General features: G+C 42.1%; 1 protein-coding gene across 1 annotated transcript in view; it reads left to right on the forward strand.

The window, feature by feature from the left end:
• Nucleotides 1-19,806, forward strand: part of LOC115090769 (myosin-16-like) — a 292,772-nt gene that overhangs the window by 233,232 nt on the left and 39,734 nt on the right. The window contains exon 16 of the mRNA XM_029600261.1: nucleotides 17,532-17,735. Within this exon, the coding sequence (XP_029456121.1) occupies nucleotides 17,532-17,735 (204 nt within the window). The remainder of the gene's footprint in view (nucleotides 1-17,531; nucleotides 17,736-19,806) is intronic.

Here is a 19,806-nt window from a genome sequence, read left to right on the forward strand (position 1 = left end):
TGTGTATTATGCAAGCCATCAGCCTTGCCCTTGCTAGTTCCCTGCTTCAGCTTGTCTTTATCAAGTCTTTGGCTATATGTCCTAACTTCGTACAGACTTGTGGACTGGTCTCCTGCCATTGGCACAGGCCTTGGGCCTTGCCTTGAGTTTGCTTCGCTGCCTCAGACTGTTCCTGTTTGTCAGTCCAGTAGAGCTTTGGAGTGGCCAGAGGGCTACCTCCAGGAACCACCAGAGGGCTGCCCAGCCCTGACAGATCCTCTAGCACTTCACTCCCCACCAGTTCTCCCAGGCCACCCACACAAAAATTGCAGACAACAGACAAGTCCAATTTCACTTGCACGAGTCATGTAGTATTTGTAAGCGTATGAACAATTTTGGTAATGTGTACATGTATATCTCTTACAAATTACAAATCCTTGTTCAATACAGACTCTTTTATACAGTCTATTTCATAACCCATTCCCAGTAAATCTGTGATTCTGTAAAGTTGATAATATCTGATTTTTCCTTCCATATCCCTTCCCAATTTTCTCCTAAAATGGTGGATATAATACTTGCTCTGGGCTAGATGATACAATTCAGTGACCCATTTCTCATACCTTAATCAAGGTGTCTTGAATACACTTCTTTCTGATTCTCCAACTTCCACAGTTCTTTTGATGATACTTGGATGGCACCTCCCAACTTATCTCCAGAATATTTTGATGGTATTTCAAGTGGTTTACACCGGTTGTGTGCCACTGTTCTCCTTCCTTTCTCTCTTCCTCTTCAGAGATATGGTTGGATATCCCAGACTCCTCGAAACTCTTGTAGTTGAAGAGATCTAATTTCCTCTGGCAAGAGGGAATTTAGTGATAACAAAATTAGGGCTAGTCTCTAAAAATCCAAAACAAAAGTAGGAAGGGTTTATAAAACTTCCTTCAAAAGAACTTTACAAAAAGAAAATTATATTCTTAAACAAAAAAAAAGAAGAACGCCTTTTTCTTCTTTCTCTGAACCCAGACCTTAAACCATTAGGCCCAAGGGTCATCTTTTCCAAAATATAAAAGGAAAAAAAGACAGAAGCAGAAACAAAGTCATCCTGCCTCCTGAAAAGTTTAACTAAAAGTCCACACCTAAAATGGTGTCCCTGATTTCTATGAAAACAGGACATTACTACTGTTCTGATTCTGCCCTCATGGGCAACCTCTTACCTTCTCTCTGCCTGGAGGCCACAGTCCCTGGTCTTCCTTGCGGCTGGAGCTGCTCCTTGGTCTACCATCTGCGGTTGGGAGCTGCCAACAACATTGGGCCTGTTCCTCAGCCCCACCCTGCTCTTCAGCGTTGGCAGCAGCATGGCCGCTGGCCATGGTCCTGCACAACTTCCTGCTTTCTGTTCCTAAGGCGTGGGCCACGCCTTGTCACAAGATTTAAAGGGCCCGTGGCCAGATATGCCCCGGGCCCCACCTGATGACTGCTTCCTGTTTCAGCCCTATAAGAGGGCTTCACCTTCAGTCCTGCTTTGCCTGGCATTGGAGTTACTTGCTCCTGGAAGTCTCGTCTTCCAGCGCTCTGTCAGGTTTTCATTCTTTGTTGGAGCTCCATGTCTCGTCTCTTTCCTGAGTCTTCATGGTTTCCTGATGTTCCATGTCTTCATGTCCTGAGGTTCCTAGTCCAGGCTTCCTGATGTTCCACTTCCTGATGATCCAAGCTTCCTGATGTTCCACTTCCTGATGTTTCCGAGGTTCTGCCCTCCTTCGCTTGTTCAAGTCCTCTTGACCCTCCAGCTCCACTGGTTCTCCAGATGACACATTGGGTAAATCCGTGTCGTCAGTTCCTGTCCTCATCATTGGAGTCTCATCTCAGCTGGATTCCCTTCCTGCACTTGTCCCGCTCTCTGCGTGGTCCGTGACCAGCCTTTTCAGGATGTGTAGGGCGCGCTACAGGGAAGGGTGGTCCGTGACCAGCCCATTGGGTCCGCCCATGTCGGTGGGCTGTGTAGGGCGCCCTGATGGTGCCAATGTCTAAACCTTCCCAGCTTCTCGTCTCGTCCAAGAGTCTTCCAAGATCCTCATCCACTTCCAGAGTCTTCTCGTCCATGTCCTGAGTCTTCTGTGTCACAAGGCCTCTGTCTGCCCTCATCCTCAGTCCGGCCTGCTGCTTCTTGCTGATACCCAGTGGCAGGTCTGAAAGGGCTGGGAACGGTCGGAGGACTGTTCAAATACCAACATAGTGTTGTTGGCTTCCAGAAGCATGCAGGTCCAGCAGAGGGTCAGACTTTGTCTTCGCCCATGCTGGGACATGCCTCGCCAACCCTCGGTGCTGTCTTGGAATTGTTTGGGGTCGTGCCGAGGCCCAAGGGCACACATTCCCCTCAAGTTGGGATCGCTCTCCTAGCGGTCCCTTCAATAACAACTACTACAGCAACCCATATGGGAGAGCTGTAAAACAAGGGACATGCCTGACCCCTATCTATACTGATGGCATATTCCTTTTAGTAGAGACCTAGCAGGGGTCTACATAACTGGGTAGGATTAATTTGGGTAAATTTATACCAAGATACCTTTAAATGTATCTAGCTATTTTCAGAATATATCTAGTCGGGTTAAAAGTTATCCGGGTAACATTAGCAGGATAACTTTAGACCAGTATATTCAGTAGGGCACTTTTCCTACTGAGTATCCGTGACAAATTATGTGATTAACTTGAGGTGAACAACTCTCTCTAGCTTTCTGAATATGAACCTGACTAGGGAAAGTATGTTGAAATACTCTGTTCAATGTGCAGCAGTGGTCCATATTAGTCACTATTAACTGAATGTCTTTTATTCAATTAATATGTGGTACTTATGTCCTAAGGTCTACCCTTTGGAGAATTAAGGGTTGTCCAATTTGCTTTCAGTTGTCTGCAATGAAAAAGGAGCTGATTCATTTGAAAGTAGAATTGTCCAGGTTTCACAAAACCTCCCCCTCCTTGCAGTATCCAGAATATCTCACCCAACTCCCGCAGAGGATTAAGAAACTCTGGATTAAATGGTTTACAGCCGGCTTTTGTAGAACAAGGACCTGTGACTCTGAGACACCCAATTTCCCCACCTGTGCAGCATCCTGTATATCTGTCCCAACTCCCACAGAGAAGTCAGACATCCAGGATTCCGAAACCCAGAAATAAATCGGTTACAGTGGGCTTTGGTAGAATGAGGCCTGTGATGAAGAGACACCCATATGTCCTGAGGTTACCATTACATAATGCCTTTGCTGTATTGGAAAATGAAGAAACCCTAGCAATAGAATATGAAGTGATGTCTGAAGGGGAAGTAGTCTCCCAATGCACCCAGAAACCCTTTAATAATATCAAATGTCATAAAAGAAAGCTTCTTCTTCTGCTGGGACACTTGGTCATCAGAGGAATCAGTTTTGGAGCTCATTTTGATGGGGACTCAACAGTTAAATGCCTCCCAGGATCCTCAGCTGGTTGACCTGCAAACCAGATAGTCAATGCATTTATAGAAGAAAGTAGGGGCTCTGATATAAATGTTATCATCCATCTGGTGACCAATGATCTCTCTAGAAATAGTATCCATGCAGTACAGAAAGATTTCCAAAATTTAGGGAAGAAGATTAGACACATGGGAAAGACTATTACCTTTTCAGGAGTATTACCTGTTCATGGAAAGGGAAAGGAAAAGCTGAGCCATATAGATTATTTTAATTCCTGGCTCAAAATCTAGTGTAAAGAAAATGGTTTTGAGTACATTGGAGGCTGGCGCTGTGTATACAGCAGTTAAAAGCTATATGGTAAGGATGGCCTACAGTAAAAGGCTATATGGTAAGGAGAACCTCAAGGGGCAGCATTATCCGCAACTCTTTTTAAAATGTATTTACTCACACTATGCAAATTACTATTCAGTCTCAGTTTAAATTACAGAATTTATGCAAATGATCAATTTTTCATTCCCATTGATAGTTCCTTTGCATGCACATCAGATCTACTTAACATTTACTTCTGTGCCATTCAAGCATTTTTAATACACATGAAATTAGTTGTTAATGTTAACAAAATTGAAATAGTCTGTGTAACTAGGAAAACAGTAATGGATCTATTTCCTAAAATTAATCTGGGCTCTACCACAATCATCATCACTATGCCAGTGCATGACTTAGGAGTAATTATAGATTCCAACTTATCAATGTCAAAACAAACAAATCTATAATTAAATCTAGCCATTATGCATTACATATCCTTAAAAGACTAAAACCTCTATTAGAATTTCATACTATTCTGCAGATACATTTTTTTCTATAATACATTACTGTAACTCTTTACTACTAGGATTACCTACCAGTTCACTTAGAGCTTTACAATTATTATAAAATGCTGCAGTAATCGGTTTGACCATATCATCCCCATATTGAATATTCTTCACTGACTACCGGTTAAATATAGAGTACAATATAAGGTGCTTTCTTTGATACATAAAATTATCAATAATGAAGGCATAAACTGGATTGGTACAGCATAACACTTATATGTTCCCCAAAGAATGGTTAGGTCATTTAATAAAGGTTTGCTTAATGTTTCTACTGGACGTTCTGCTCACTTGGGTGAGGTTTGTGAGAGAGCCATCTCTGTTGCTGGACCTATACCATGGATTGAAGTGCCCAAAAAATTGAGACTGTGTCATGATTATACAATCTTCAAACAAGAATTAAAGACATGGTTGTTTAAATGTGCCTTTAAAGTTAAATGAACATTCCATTATGTGGCTTCGTTCTTACAACGCACACACGACTGCTTGCTTTTATCTGAAAGTCCTATCTGAGTGAGAGTAGTGCATTTTTTAGAATCATTCTGTTTGTGATTATACATATTTTTATACAACTTGATCTATATTATTGTTTTTAATCTTAATTTTCATCCTTATTTAAAATTTTATATTTTATTATACCTTTGTTCATTATGATATCTTTGCCTTAGTTATTTAATATATTATGAATTTTATCTTTTGTAAACCACCCTGATCTATCTGGAAGGACAGTATATAAATACTTGTAAATAAATTTGTCAGTGGCAGGAAAGAGGATGCCAAGTGAGATTATACAGTATCAGGCATTTAAACTATAGGGTGGGGGTGGCAACAGGTGGCCAATGAAATTGGCATGTCACCCCCCCAGTAATACAAATAATAATGCTTGCATTCTGGGCAATAAAATCCTGGACCTGCAGGCCCTAATGGTGGAGGCGGACTTGGACATTGTTGCTGTTACAGGGACATGGTTCACTGAGTCTCATGACTGGGATATGGTCATCTCGGGCTGTAACTTGTTAAGGAAGGACAGAGAAGACAGAAAAGTGGGAGGAGTAACTCTTTTTGTCAAAAACAATATCCAAGCAACTGAAATGCAGGGGATGTCGGGTAGGGAAGAAGCACTATGGCTTTGTTCTGAAAAAAGAAGATAGTGCTTCCATTTAAACTGGCGTTGTCTACATGCCTTCGACTCAAACAGAAGAACTGGACAGAGATCTGGTCGAAGACATCCAAAAGGTGGGAAAGAAGGGCGAAATGCTGATCGTTGGAGATTTTAATCTGCCGGATGTTCATTGGAGTATCCCTACTGCTGAATCTGCAAGAAGTAGAGTGATAGTAGATGCCCTTTAAGGGACTCTACGCAAACAAACAGTAATGGAACCCATGCGGGAGGATGTGATACTCGACCTAGAGCTCACAAATGGGGATAATGCTCTAATATTTGTATAGATGCCCATCTGGGCACTAGTGATCATCAGATGCTATAGGGTAGATTTTAAAAACACACACGAGCACGTCCATGTGCGCATGCTACCCGGCGCGCACAAATGGATGCTTGATTTTATAAAATGCACGCGTCAGCCCTGCCCTCCCCGTTCCCGGACTGCCCCTTTTCTTTGGTGCATGCGGCTGGGCCTCTTTTAAAAAACCTTGCGCAGCATGCGCAAGGTCTGGCCACGCGAGTAACCCATGTTTTTTATGCACGCTGGACATTTAAAATTGGGTTTGATATCACAAATAGGATACAGCGGAGTCACATAAGTATCTAAGTGCTAAATTTAAAAAATATGGGTTTTGTCAAGATGAGGTCATATCTGGAGAAAGAACTAGAAGATTGGGAGAAAATGGGGGAGCTAGAACAACAGTGGGCCAAATTAAAAGGAGATATTACAAAAGCAGCAAATCCATATGTTAGAAAAGTAAACAAAAGTAAGAGGAAAAAGAAACTGATCTGGTACTCAAAGGAGGTGGTTGAAAAAGTAAAAGCAAAAAGAACAACGTTAAAGAAGTACAAAGGATCCCAAAATGAGGAACACAGGGAAGAATAACTGGTGAAACTGAGGGAGATAAAGAAAGTAATCAGGAAAGCAAAAGGTCAAATAGAAGAAAGGATTGCCAAAGAAGTAAAGCAAGATGACAAAATATTTTTCAGATATATCAGAGAAGGGAGGAAGGCCCAAAGTGGTACAGTAAAATTGAAAGGTGACAATGAACAATATGTGGAAAACGACAAAGAAATAGCAGAAATAAATATGAAACAAATATTTCAGTTTGGTATTCACTAAAGAAGACCCTGGAGAAGGACCATTGCTGATTGACAAGACCATGGATGGGAGTGGTGTAGATACAACCCCATTTACAAAAGAGATTGTATGGGAAGAGCTAGGAAACCTGAAAGTGGATAAGGCCATGGTTAATAAGGCCTAGGTTAATAAGGCCTAGGTTAATAAGGGAGTTAAGAGATGTGCTGGCAGGTCCACTGAAAGACCTGTTCAATAGATCGCTGGATTTTGGAGTAGTGCCTCGTGATTGGAGAAGAGCAATTGTGGTTCCATTTATAAGAGTGGTAGAAGAGAGAAGGCTGGAAACTACAGGCTGGTTAGCCTTACCTCAGTGGTGGGAAACGTAATGGAGACTCCTGAAGGAAAGGATGGTGAACTATTTAAAATCCAGTTGATTGCTGGACCTGAGGCAGCATGGATTCACCAGGGGAAGGTCCTGTCAGACAAATCTGATTGACTTTTTTGATTGGGTGATTAGATAACTGGATCAAGGAAGAGTGTTCAATGTGACTTAATTGGATTCAGCAAAGCTTTTGATACAGTCCCGTGTAGGAGTTTCATGAATATAATGCAAAACTTAAATGTGGGTGCCAAAGTGGATTATTAACTGGCTGACTGAGAGAAAACAATATATAATGGTAAATGGAACACATACTGATGAGAGAACAGTGTTAAGTGGAGTTCCTCAAGGATCGATTTTGGGACAAGTTCTGTTTAATATCTTCAGGAGCGACATTGCAAAAGGGGTAAAGGGGTTAAAAGGAAAAAAGTGTGCAAGAGGCATGGTCATTGTTAAAAAATACCATCCTAGAAGCACACTCCAGATGTATTCCACACATTAAGAAAGGTGGAAAGAAGGCAAAACGATTACCAGCATGGTTAAAAGGGGAGGTGAAAGAAGCTATTTTAGCCAAAAGATCTTCATTCAAAAATTGGAAGAAGGATCCAACAGAAGAAAATAGGATAAGACATTGATAAGACAGGCTACAAGATAATTTGAAAAGAAGTTGGCCGTAGAGGCAAAAACTCACAGAAAAAATGTTTTAAAATATATCTGAAGCAGAAAGCCTGTGAGGGAGTCAGTTGGACCGTTAGATGATCAAGGAGTTAACGGGGCACTTAGAGAAGATAAGGCCATCGCGGAAATATTAAATGATTTCTTTGCTTCGGTGTTTACTGAAGAGGATGTTGGGGAGATACCCATACTGGAGAAGGTTTCATGGGTAATGATTCAGATGGACTGAACCAAATCACGGTGAACCTAGATGTGGTAGTCCTGATTGACAAACTGAAGAGTAGCAAATCACCTGGACCCGATGGTATACACCCCAGGGTTCTGAAGGAACTAAAAAATGAAATTTCAGACCTATTAGTGAAAATTTGTAACTTATCATTAAAATCATCCATTATACCTGAAGACTGGAGGGTGGCTAATGTAACCCCAATATTTTAAAAGGGCTCCAGGGGCAATCCGGGAAACTGCAGACCAGTTAGCCTGACTTCAGTGCCAGGAAAAATATCAAAACAACATGGCTTTAACAAAGGCAAGTCTTGCCTCACAAATCTGCTTCACTTTTTTGAAGGAATTAATAAACATGTAGATAAAGGTGAACCAGTAGATGTGGGTACTTGGATTTTCAGAAGGCGTTTGACAAAGTTCCTCATATGAGGCTTCTAGGAAAAGTAAAAAGTCATGGAATAGGTAGCGATGTCCTTTCATGGATAACAAACTGGCTAAAAGACAGGAAACAGAGAGTAGGATTAAATGGACAATTTTCTCAGTGGAAGGAAGTGGGCAGTGGAATGCCTCAGAGATCTGTATTGGGACCCGTACTTTTCAATATATTTATAAATGATCTGGAAAGAAATATAAGTGAGGTAATCAAATTTCAGATGATACAGAAGTTCAGAGTAGTTAAATCACAAGCAGATTGTGATAAATTGCAGGAAGAGCTTGTGAGACTGGAAAATTGGGCATCCAAATGGCAGATGAAATTTAATGTGGATAAGTGCAAGGTGATGCATATAGGGAAAAATAACCCATGCTATAGTTACACAATGTTAGGTTCCATATTAGGAGCTACCACCAAAGAAAGTGTTCTAGGCGTCATAGTGGATATAACACATTGAAATCATTGGTTCAGTGTACTGCGGCATTCAGAAAAGCAAACAGAATGTTGGGAATTATTAGAAAGGGAATGGTGAATAAAACGGAAAATGTCATAATGCCTCTGTATTGCTCCATGGTGAGACCGCACCTTGAATACTGTGTACAATTCTGGTCACCGCATCTCAAAAAAGATATAGTTGCGATGGAGAAGGTACAGAGAAGGGTGACCAAAATGATAAAGGGAATGGAACAGCTTTCCTATGAGGAAAGACTAAAGAGGTTAGGACTTTTCGGCTTGGAGAAGAGACAGCTGAGGGGGGATATGATAGAGGTGTTTTAAAATCATGAGAGGTCTAGAACGGGTAAATGTGAATCGATTATTTACTCTTTCAGATAATAGAAAGACTAGGGGGCACTCCATGAAGTTAGCATGTGGCACATTTAAAACTAATCGGAGAACGTTCTTTTTCACTCAGCGCACAATTAAACTCTGGAATTTGTTGCCAGAGGATGTGGTTAGTGCAGTTAGTGTAGCTGTGTTTAAAAAAGGATTGGATAAGTTCTTGGATGAGAAGTCCATTACCTGCTATTAATTAAGTTGACTTAGAAAATAGCCACATCTATTACTAGCAACAGTAACATGGAATAGAATTAGTTTTTGGGTACTTGCCAGGTTGTTATGGCCTGGATTGGCCACTGTTAGAAACAAGATGCTGGGTAGGGATGTGCAGCCGGAAAGTATTTGTTGGATTTGGGATACGTATTCGTCAGGGCCCAGATACGTTGCATTCGGTCAAGGGGGGAAAGCCCGATCCATTAATATGTTGAATTCAGCATTCTTTCCCTTTAAATTTAATTAACTACAACCCCTCACCCTCCTGATCCCCCCAAGACTTGCCTAAAGTCCCTGGTGATCCAGCGGGGGTCCTGGATCATCTCCTGCACTCGCGCTATCGGCTGCCGGTATTCAAAATGGTGCCGATAGCTTTTGACCTTACTATGTCACAGGGGCTACTGGTGCCATTGCTCCTACCATGTGACAGGGGCCGACCAATGGCACCGGTAGCCCCTGTGACATAGTAAGGTCAAAGGTTATCGGCGCCATTTTGAATACCGGCAGCCAACGGAGCGATTGCAGGAGATGATCCAGTACCCCCACTGGACCACCAGAGACTTAGGCAAGTCTTGGGGGGGGTCAGGAGGGTGGGGGGTTTATTCGTTCAGGATTCGTTGCATTCGTGGGGGTTCGCCTTACGTTTCATGAACCCACAAATGCAACAATGGACCTATATGTTGCGGATTGCGCATTTGTTCACAACGAATGCACATCCCTAATGCTGGGCTTGATGGATCCTTGGTATGACCCAGTATGGTATGTTATTATGTTCATAAGGAAAGGTTTGCCTTTTTGCGGATGATACTAAGATCTTGTTATAGCTGATGGGGTTTAGGGATACCCTCTTGGGAGCAGAGCAGGACCATGAGGCAGGAGCTGGGTCTGTCTTCTGCCTAGCCAGCCTCCTCCTCCTCCTCCACAGGTTGAGCCCTTGGGTTCTGGGGGCCAGAAGGACTTGGGTACACCCGCCACAAATGATGGTGATGGTCTTCTGCCTAGCCAGCCCCTTCCCTGCAGGTTGGGCCCTTGGGTTCTGGGGGCTAGTAAGACTTAGCTGAAACAGGCAAGGCCAGACTGGAGGCTGAGGCAAGGCCAGACTGAAGACAAGGGCTGGATGCCAAGGAAGTACAGGGCTGCAGACAAAGGCTGGATACAAGATAATACAGGACTGGAGGCAAGGGCTGAATACAAAGGTCAGATCAGGACAGAAAAAGACACAGACAAGACAAGGTCTAGATAGGACAGACAACGCAGAAGGCCCGAAGGCCACAGAGCTAGGCAGAAGACCCAAAAGCCACATGGCCAGGCAAAGCGTAAAAGCACCTAGCCCACAAGGCAAGGTAGATAGTGAGAAGGCCCTTAGGCCACATGCAAGGCTGAGAGCAAGAAGGTACTAAGGCCACAAGGAAAGACAGGAAGACCATAGGCCACAGAGTGAGGAACAGAGGCCAGGACAAATATCCAAGAGTAACTCAATGAACCAGCGAGGAGGTTCTGGCAAGGCAAGTCTATATAGAGCTGGGGCTGGGTATGGTGCAGGCAGGAAGGAGCTAGTTCTGGAATCCAGCTTACTGAAGACTTCTAGTGGAGAGAAGGCTGCACCACAGGCTGAATCAGGTTGGTCATTGAGGAGCTGGATTTGGTGGCTGAGAACAGTGTTTGTTAAAGGCCTCTGAAGGTGAGGAGGTGTCATAGCAGGAAGCAGCAGAGAAGGATGACACCTCATAGCAGGCGAAATCTTAACAGATCTGCAACAGAGTGGACATATTTGAAGGAGGAGAGAGAATGAAAAGTGATTTAAGAAAGCTTTGTCAACGATTTGGCAGCTGCGATTAATTTCCAAGAAGTGCAAAATCATGCACCTGGATTGTGATGGGGACTAAAAGACTATCATGCATGGACCAATAAAGGGATTTTGGGGTGATTGTGTCTGGCAATTTGAAGCCAGTGAAGCAATGTGACAAGGCGGTAGCTAAAGCCAGAAAGATGCAGGGAAGCATAGAGAGAAGTATAACCAGCAGGAAAAGTGAAGTGATAATGCCCTTGTACAGGTCCTTGCTGAGGCCTAATCTGGAGTACTGTGTTCATTTCTGGAGACTATCTCACAAGAGATAGAGACAGGATAGAAATGGTCCAGAGAAAGGAGACCAAAATGGTGTGGAGTCTGTTTCAGAAGACCTACAAGAAGAGGCTGAAAGATCTAAATATGTATAGCCTGGAGGAAAGGAGGTGCAGGGGAGATATGATACAGACCTTTAGATACCTGATAGGTATTAAAAATGCACAAACTTCAAAACTTTTCCATTGGAAAGGAAATAGTAGAACTAGGAGTCATGATATGAAACTCCATGGGAGATGCCTCAGAACCAATAGCAGGAAATATTTCTTCACGGAGAGGATGGTGGATGCCTGGAATGCTCTCCCAGAAGAGATGGTAAAGATGAGAATAGTTGAAAAGGGCATGGAAGAAACACTGTGGATCCTTAAAGGCTTGAAAAAAGGGATAAGGTAAAGTTTCTGCATTGGGGTAGCCTGCACAGAACCCAGTTACTACCCTTACCAGAGCACATGGGGGTAACCTGCACAGAGCAGCAGTAACAGAATGAGGGCAACCTGCATGGCACAGCAGTTACTACCATAAGCAAATTGCTGAGCAGACTAAATGGACCATTTAGTCTTTATCAGCTATCATTTGTTAGGCTCAGTGGTCCACAGGCTGCCCCTGTGAACTGCCACTCTCATCTCCTCATCCAGTCCAGCTGTGTTCCACTTCAGCATGGCAGGATGCCACTGCCTCACTCATCGACATGGTCACCCAATCAAAGAAATTGATCAGATTTGTTTGATGCAGCCTGTTTCTGGTAAAATCATACTGCCTCAAGTTCTGCACTCCACTGGATTCCAGATATAATTTCCATCAAGAAAGTCTCTATAAGACTTACTGTCCTGACTATTTTTTCTTTTATGAAGAGAGACAACATCCATTCTCATTGGACCACTCCTGTCTCCAAACATGTGCTGAAGAGATCCTTCAGCAGACCTGTCAGAATGTCTCTGGGCTCCCTAAATATCCCAGCATGTATCCTTTCTGGCCTCCTAGCTTTGTCCACTTACATTTATGCTAGTTAAACACAAGTACTCTCTTCTTCTTCTTCTTCCAGCTAGACCAGACCAGATAAATGGTTTATGCTTCCAATCAGCAGATGAAGACAGAGACTAACAAGTTTGCTGACATCATTCCATAAGGGCTCTTGTGCTGACCATAATCTGCCAGTATTCTCTTTATCCAGAAGATGGTAGGTGAGCATCCCATGCTATAAGCTGAGGCTTGGTCATGCTGAGGGGAGAAGACATTTTATATTTGTCAGTGTAGCTCCTGAGTTGAAAGTCGAGAACTCCCTCATGTAGTTGAGCACAGCTGAAGATCAGGGGGCTTCCTAATCTGGAACAGGCCTACTAGGATCCTGATCTAAGGTCTGCCCTGCCCCATCCCCCTTCATTTTTTCTACTGCTCTCTTGTTTTTTTCTTTTTTGCAGGTTTCATTTATTTTCTCCAACACAGAAAGAAAAAAGAAGAGAAGCATGGCTTAGCTTAGGAGTTTTCTCTTTGCTTCCTTTCTCTGTGACTCTGCCTATATCCATCGGCGGTTTTACTGCCGCACTGGGAACAGCAGCCATTTTGGAACTGCATCAGAAAGGAGAATCTAATCCAGGGCCTCCCTTCATGCTTCCTGTGGACATTCCCTCAGGAGCTGTGTTTACAGCTGCCTTTAAAAAGAGAGAACTCCTTCTTCTTCTTCTCTCTCAGAGACGTCTCCCTCAGTCTGGGAATCCATCTCTGTGGAGTTTTTAAAATATCTTTACCAGGATTTTTGCACGGGGCAGAATTCAGCTTCTGGATCCCCTTCTGTGGTGCCTTCCCCTCAGATTTCAAATACAGGGGGATTGGGACAGAAGAGGATAATGATGAGGAGGTGGAGGAAGGCAGATCCTCCAAGTTCTATGGGTCCTTAGTGAATTTTAAGGCTCTGAAGAAGCTTGATAGTGAGGGTGAATTGGAGGAAGGAGAATATCTCCATGACAAAGAGGGTGGCTCTTTGATGGTTTGTTTGTTTCACAAGGAACTAAGAAAAGCCCTTTTCTTTAATTTCTCAACATTGCAAAAGAGAAAGGGGAGGAAGGTCCTAGTAATATGAGGAATCTATTATGATGAGATTGTGAAAGTCTAATAAGTCTTTTCCATTACATAGATAAGTCAAGGATTTGATCTATCTGGAATGGGAATGTCCTGAAGCCAATTTTAAGGAAGAATGGTCCTTGATGAAACCATATTCCCTTGTTTTCCAGGAAAGGCAGAAGACAGAGGTTCGAAAGGTGGATGCGCTGGTTTGTTCTTTCATGAAATGAAATTGATGAATGTGCAGGACAGGAAGATAAGAGGTCTTTCTTAAGCAGGCTTTTGGGGTGTCTATTATGATGCTGCAGGCAGCATGTTGCTGCATTGTGGCAAGGCAGGATTGCATTTGTCTCAGTGGGCTCAGGAAGGTTCTACAGAAGTTAGGGGAAAGCTCTGGATGAGGCATCATAGATGGTGCCAGGAACAGCCTTTCTGGCAGATGCCTCCTTTGACTTAGTACGCACTTCGGACAGGAATATGGCTTGTATTGTAGTGGCTAGATATTTACTGTGGCTATGGAACTGGTCAGCAGATTCAATTTCTAAGATTAATTTACCAAGCTTCAATTCAAGGGGAATCTGCATTTTGGTGAAGAGCTTAAGAAGATGGCAAAAGCCTGGAGGGAATCCAAGGCACTAGGCTGCCAGAAGATAAGCCAAATGAGTCCTCCCAAACATGAGTAAGTTAGATTGGTCTTCAATTGGGCAGAGATCTAGACATTTTAGCAGATTCCAATCCTTCAAAACTCCAGGAGAGGAGGTAAGGAAGAAGCTTCAGGGAGTGCAGGGTGCTCCAAAGTTCCCAGTGAAGGTCTAGGGCCCATTTTCCAGATCACACAATTGGCTTTCGGTTGTCAGACTTTTACTATGGGTCCATGGTTTATGGTTTATTGATTTAATGAATCGTGTTACTACAAATAATCAAAGCGATGTTCAATAAAAAAGAACATACATAAAATGTTGATAAAACACAAATTTATACATCAGACAGACAATTTATAATAAAGTTTTGCTCTAGAAAATTACTTCTAATTCAATAAATTTCAAATAAAGCATATACAATATCATTAAAATAAAACAGTATGTAGTCCTTCCTAAACGTAAAACCTAAATGTATCATAAACTCCTAAGGTTAAAAGGGATAAATAGTCAATAAAAGTTAAGGCTGAAAAATAGCATCCTCAGAAATTAAGGGGTAGCAGGCGCGCGCATGTTATAAAATCGGGGGTCAGCGCGCGCAAGGGGGTGTACACTAGTGCACGGATATGCTGCTGAAAATCCCCGTATTTTCCGCTTCTTAGCTGGATAAGTCTTATCTGGCTAAGTTTAGATCTGCTATGGAACAGGTCTGACTTATCCAGTTAACTTAACTAGATAAATCTGAATATCACTAATTATCCAGCTAAGGGCATCATTTACTGAGCATATTTCCCATAGAAAAAGAATGGGAGAAGAGCCTTAATAAATCAGGCCCCAAATTAGACGGGTAAGTATTGCGTCCCAATTATGCCCACGAACTATCTGGCTAACTACTTAGCTGGATAAGTCACTTATCCAGTTAAGTGGTGACCACTAATCATAGCCGGATATTCAGCGGCTGCCACTTAATTGGATAAATCTTACTTATCTGGATAAGTACAGTTTGAATATTGACTTCTCTAAGATTAGCAAAACATGATACCAGTTGCTAAATTCATGCTGATTCTTCTCCAATTAATTTAGGTTTATCTATGTGTGCAGTAATTGATTTCTTAGGCACAGTGACAGATTTGAGTGATACATTAGATTACCAGCAGCAGGTCTGCAATTTCATATTTGAGTTCCTTTTCTCTGGCATCTCTTCCAGATTTAACTAGATAAATCTGCCCCATTAAACATTTTGGCTCCGGGAACTGGCTAAATTTGTCCAGTCAAATTCATCAATCGCACCCAGTTAACCAGGCAAAAAAGGAGCTAGCTGAAAGCATTCCAGGGGCAGATTTTTCATATTTAGCCAGTTAGCTGAGCAAGCCAGCAAATTTTGATGTCACACCAAGCCAGGGTTGAGTCAAGCGGAATGATTTGACTTCAAAATCCCAAGGCTTAAGAAAAGTTGAGCCAGGATATATAACATTTTTAAAAAAACACCACACTACCAACTGATTGTGTAGTTGCAAATTATTGTTTCTTCCAACTATTGTCTCTGGCTCTGATTAATTCTATGGCCCTCCAAGCCATTTTTCTCTTTTTCTTCTTTCCTTTTAGTGCTTTTCAACTTCAGGCTAATGCATAGGTTAAATTCATCCATCTGGAGGCTTGGTAACTTCTCTGCTAGTGGACCAATTGGTGAAATCTGAAGGGAATGTCAATCATGGACCTTGCATCCATTCTGTGGGAAATTAACTCAGCTTGATATGGGGGATGTCATTTTTTAAAATAGGGATAAAGCTGAAAAGTGTGCCAATGCATGCATATGACTGGTTTGGTGATTTTTCTTGCTCTTCTATTTTAGTTGGCTTTTCTTTTTCTCTGACAGTTTAGGCTCTTTTTTTTATTTCACTTTTCTTGCTCCATGTTGTGTGATTTTCATTTGTTTGTCTAGCATATTCTGCATGATGTATGGTTTATTGGTGTCAATTTATTTATTTATTTATTTATTTAAACAAATTTATATACCGTTTTCCAGTAAGGCTTACTGACCAAAACGGTTTACAGCAGTAAATAACCTTAACAGTTAAAAGGTTAAAAATTAATACTAAATAAAACTTAAAACAGTAAAATAGGTATGAATAAAAATACAACATTTTAGGTAATCAATAAAAATAATGATGACTAAACAGAGAATGGCCAATTACATTAAAAAATTTTAAAGTAAGAATAAGTAAAGTAATATAATATAATACAAACTTATTTAGTCTTATTTACTTAGCTAAGATGTTTCTAAATCTTTAAAAGCCTCTTGAAAGAAATAGGTTTTTAAAGCCTTCTTAAATTCCTTCCGGCTGCTTATTAGCCTAAGCGAGTCAGGCAATGCATTCCACAGAATGGGGCCAGCAACCGAGAAAGCTCTATTTCTTGTTATACTCAATGCCGCATTCTTCACTGAGGGAATTTCCAATAAATGTTTTCCTGTAGATCTTAGTTCTCTCTGTGGTTTATAGATATGTAAGGTGAAACACATCCAAGTGGAGTCACTATTGTTCAACAGAGAATGGATTAACATGATGATTTTATAACGAATTCTATATTTAACTGGAAGCCAGTGTAATTTGTGCAGAATAGGTGAGATGTGATGTTTTAATGGAGTACCGGTAAGAAGTCTAGCTGCCGAGTTCAGTATCAATTGTAAAGGCCTAATAGTAGAATCAGGCAATCCCAAATATAAGCCGTTACAATAGTCTAGACCAGACATATATTATATGTGGTTGAGAAATTATTTATGTATGTAATGCTGTGATCTGCATTAAACGTATGGAAATGGCAGAATATAAAATGAATTTAAAAAATAAAAATAAATATATGTCATTTATATAAGGTAGTGTTTGTGAAAGTCTATTTTTGCTGTTCTGGATTGTTTGCGTATTGATTTAAATTGCTTTTTAATGTAATTCACTAAGATATTTGATTGATTGGTGCAGTTTCAAATTTAATAAATAAAATGAAATATATTGTCTCTTTCCTTTCTTATCTCTTACTTTTGTTCCTGTTCTTCCCTGTTTTCCCTCTCTTCCCTCCATCCACCTCTGTCTCTGTCTTACTTCCCTCTATACCCTTTCTTCCTGCTTTGGCCCCTTGGAAATGCCACAATTGATGCCTTGGCTTCCAGCACCATAAATATCATAGCTGCAGTTCCAGCTCTGATCCTCAAAGCTCCCTTGGTAACACTGCTGTGCGCTCCTAGCAGGAAGTGAAGCATTCTGACCCATGTGGAATGACCCCTAAGGATGGAACTGTGCTGCATTTTCCACAGTAAGACAAGTTACTTCACACAGAAACTCTCCAAATGAAAGCGAGGTTCAGTGGCAGAAGGCTGGCAGGTGAAGGCAGAGCTCCTTGAACAGCAAATGTTCTGTTTTCTAGGAGGCACAGAGTCAGGCAGAGGAGGAGACGCGGCAGAGGGAGGAGGTGAGAGAGCAGCACAACCTGCTGGAGAGGCGCTGTAACCTGCTCAGCACAGAGCTGGAGGAAACCCGCACAAGTCTAGATGGCTCGGAACACTCCCGCAAGGTCCTGGAGGAAGAGCTTCTGGAAGTGCAAGACAAGTACAACGACGCAAGCGGCCAGGTATGCCGATTCACCTGAGATGCAGGAACCTGATTTCTAATTGGCCTTAGCTGGCATCATGATATAGGATGGACCCAGCACTCAGTGTGAGCAGAAACTGAGAAGCTCACTTAAGAGTTCCCTTCCATTGTTCAGATATTGTGGGAAAAGCACAAATGATACAAAGAAATAAAGCAGAGAAAAAAAGTAAAAAAACAAAACGATATAGTGTAATCTGGGCTCTGTCCCCTTTCTTCCTCATACTGTAGTGCTAAAGGATATCCTTCCTCTATGGTTTTTTTTAACCCTTCTGGGCTCTACCTCTTCTCATTCCTAGACTCTAACACTATAGAAGTTCTCCTGTGTCTCTAACCTCCTGGAGATTAATATTTTAATGACTAAACTATCCCCTAATATTCACAGATAAACATCCCACTGAATATCAAGGAATAAAGTTATCTGGCTAACTTTAAATGGATAAACATTTAACCTAACCATTTAGTTTTGAATATAGTTAGTTAGGTTTAAAGTTATGCGGCCTCATGCATCCAAATAACTTTAGCCTTAATCAACTATTTTCAAAAGAATATTGCCAGTTAAGTAGTGCCAGTGGGGGGAAAAAAAATATGTGGCATATGGGCATGGCGGTCCGATGCCCAGACCGCCATAAAAAAAAAATGTGGCTTGCAAGTCGAGCTGCCGCCAGCCCTCCAGGTACTTTTTTGAAAAGATAAGTTGCATGGGTCAGCGTCACCAGCCCGCCCTTCTCCCTTCCCAGTTAGGAAGCAGGTTAAATTAAGGCCCCCCCCCCCCTGCTCTCCCTGCCTCCCCCACCCTAACCCTAACCCTTACACCCACCTGGTACCATAGTAGAGCCCTGTCGGCACTGGGATCGTGGTTACGCTGTGATCCTAGCAGCTTCCAGCATTGCTCTAACAGCAACCCCAGGGGGAATAAGCTGTAACGGCGATTGCTGCCGGAGCTGACGGCAACACTGGTTATAGCTTAAGCTTCCGGCATTGCTGTCAGAGAAACACTGGAATTGCAGCGCACCGCGATGATGCCAGCACCAAGTGGACTTTACTAAGGATCGGTGTTAGTAGAGTGGGAGGCAGGGAGAGGTGGGGACTTAGATTTAAAATCACACCTAACCAGGGAAGGGACGGGGGGGGGGGGGGGGGGGGGATGGGAGGAGACTGGAACCAACCCATGCGACTTATCTTTTCAAAAATACTTGTAGAGATTTGGGGAGTGGGGGGGGCAGCCCTGCCTGGGAGGAGGTCACGTTTTTTATACAGTGATTGTGGGGCTCCGAAATGGACCACCAGGCCTGCATGCCACTTTTTTTTTTAAGATCGTCTCTACTTATCTGGCTTTATTCTTTTGAATAGAACCAGTTTAAGGCTAAGTTATCCAGTCACACAAGGCCAGATAACTTTAGGACTGTTGTGGCTCACTCCTAAAGTTATCTGGCTAACTTAGTTAAATACAAGAAAATATTTAAGTTAGCCAGATAACTTCAGCCCACCTCGGAACACCTCTTTTTTTTATTTTGCTGAATTTCAGCTGGGTAATGAGTTTTCCGGTTAAAGTTTAGCCAGATATGTGCCCCAAGTATGAAAAGTCAGCATTTGGTCAGATAATTTGCAAGTTATCCAGCTATAAATACCTTTGAATATTGGCCCAATAGGCTCTGTTTCCCTCTCACCCTTATGCTATAAATAGTAGAGGAGTTTCCCAGTGACTCTGTAACCTCCTGAGCTCTGCACTCTTTTCATTTCTATACAGTAACACTGGAGGAGCTCCCCACTGTTCCTGTAACCTCCTAAGCTCTCCTCCCTTCTCACCCCTATACTCTAACATCAGAGGAATTTTCCTCATCCCGAAATAGTATTAAATGCCTGTTTTCAGTATAAGCTGCTGGTTGCCTGCTAAGATGCAGTTGCTCATAGTTTTCCCTTTATTTTCTAAGATGTTGACTTTTGTTTTCCTGCAAACATGCAGAGAGAATTAGACTGTTATGGAATGCTTCACTTTATTATTGCTGTTTTCCCTCTCTCACCAAGACTGTCTTGAAGTGTTGATTTGTGCT

This window comes from Rhinatrema bivittatum, chromosome 4 (assembly GCF_901001135.1).
Source record: "Rhinatrema bivittatum chromosome 4, aRhiBiv1.1, whole genome shotgun sequence".
Classification (NCBI taxonomy): domain Eukaryota; kingdom Metazoa; phylum Chordata; class Amphibia; order Gymnophiona; family Rhinatrematidae; genus Rhinatrema; species Rhinatrema bivittatum.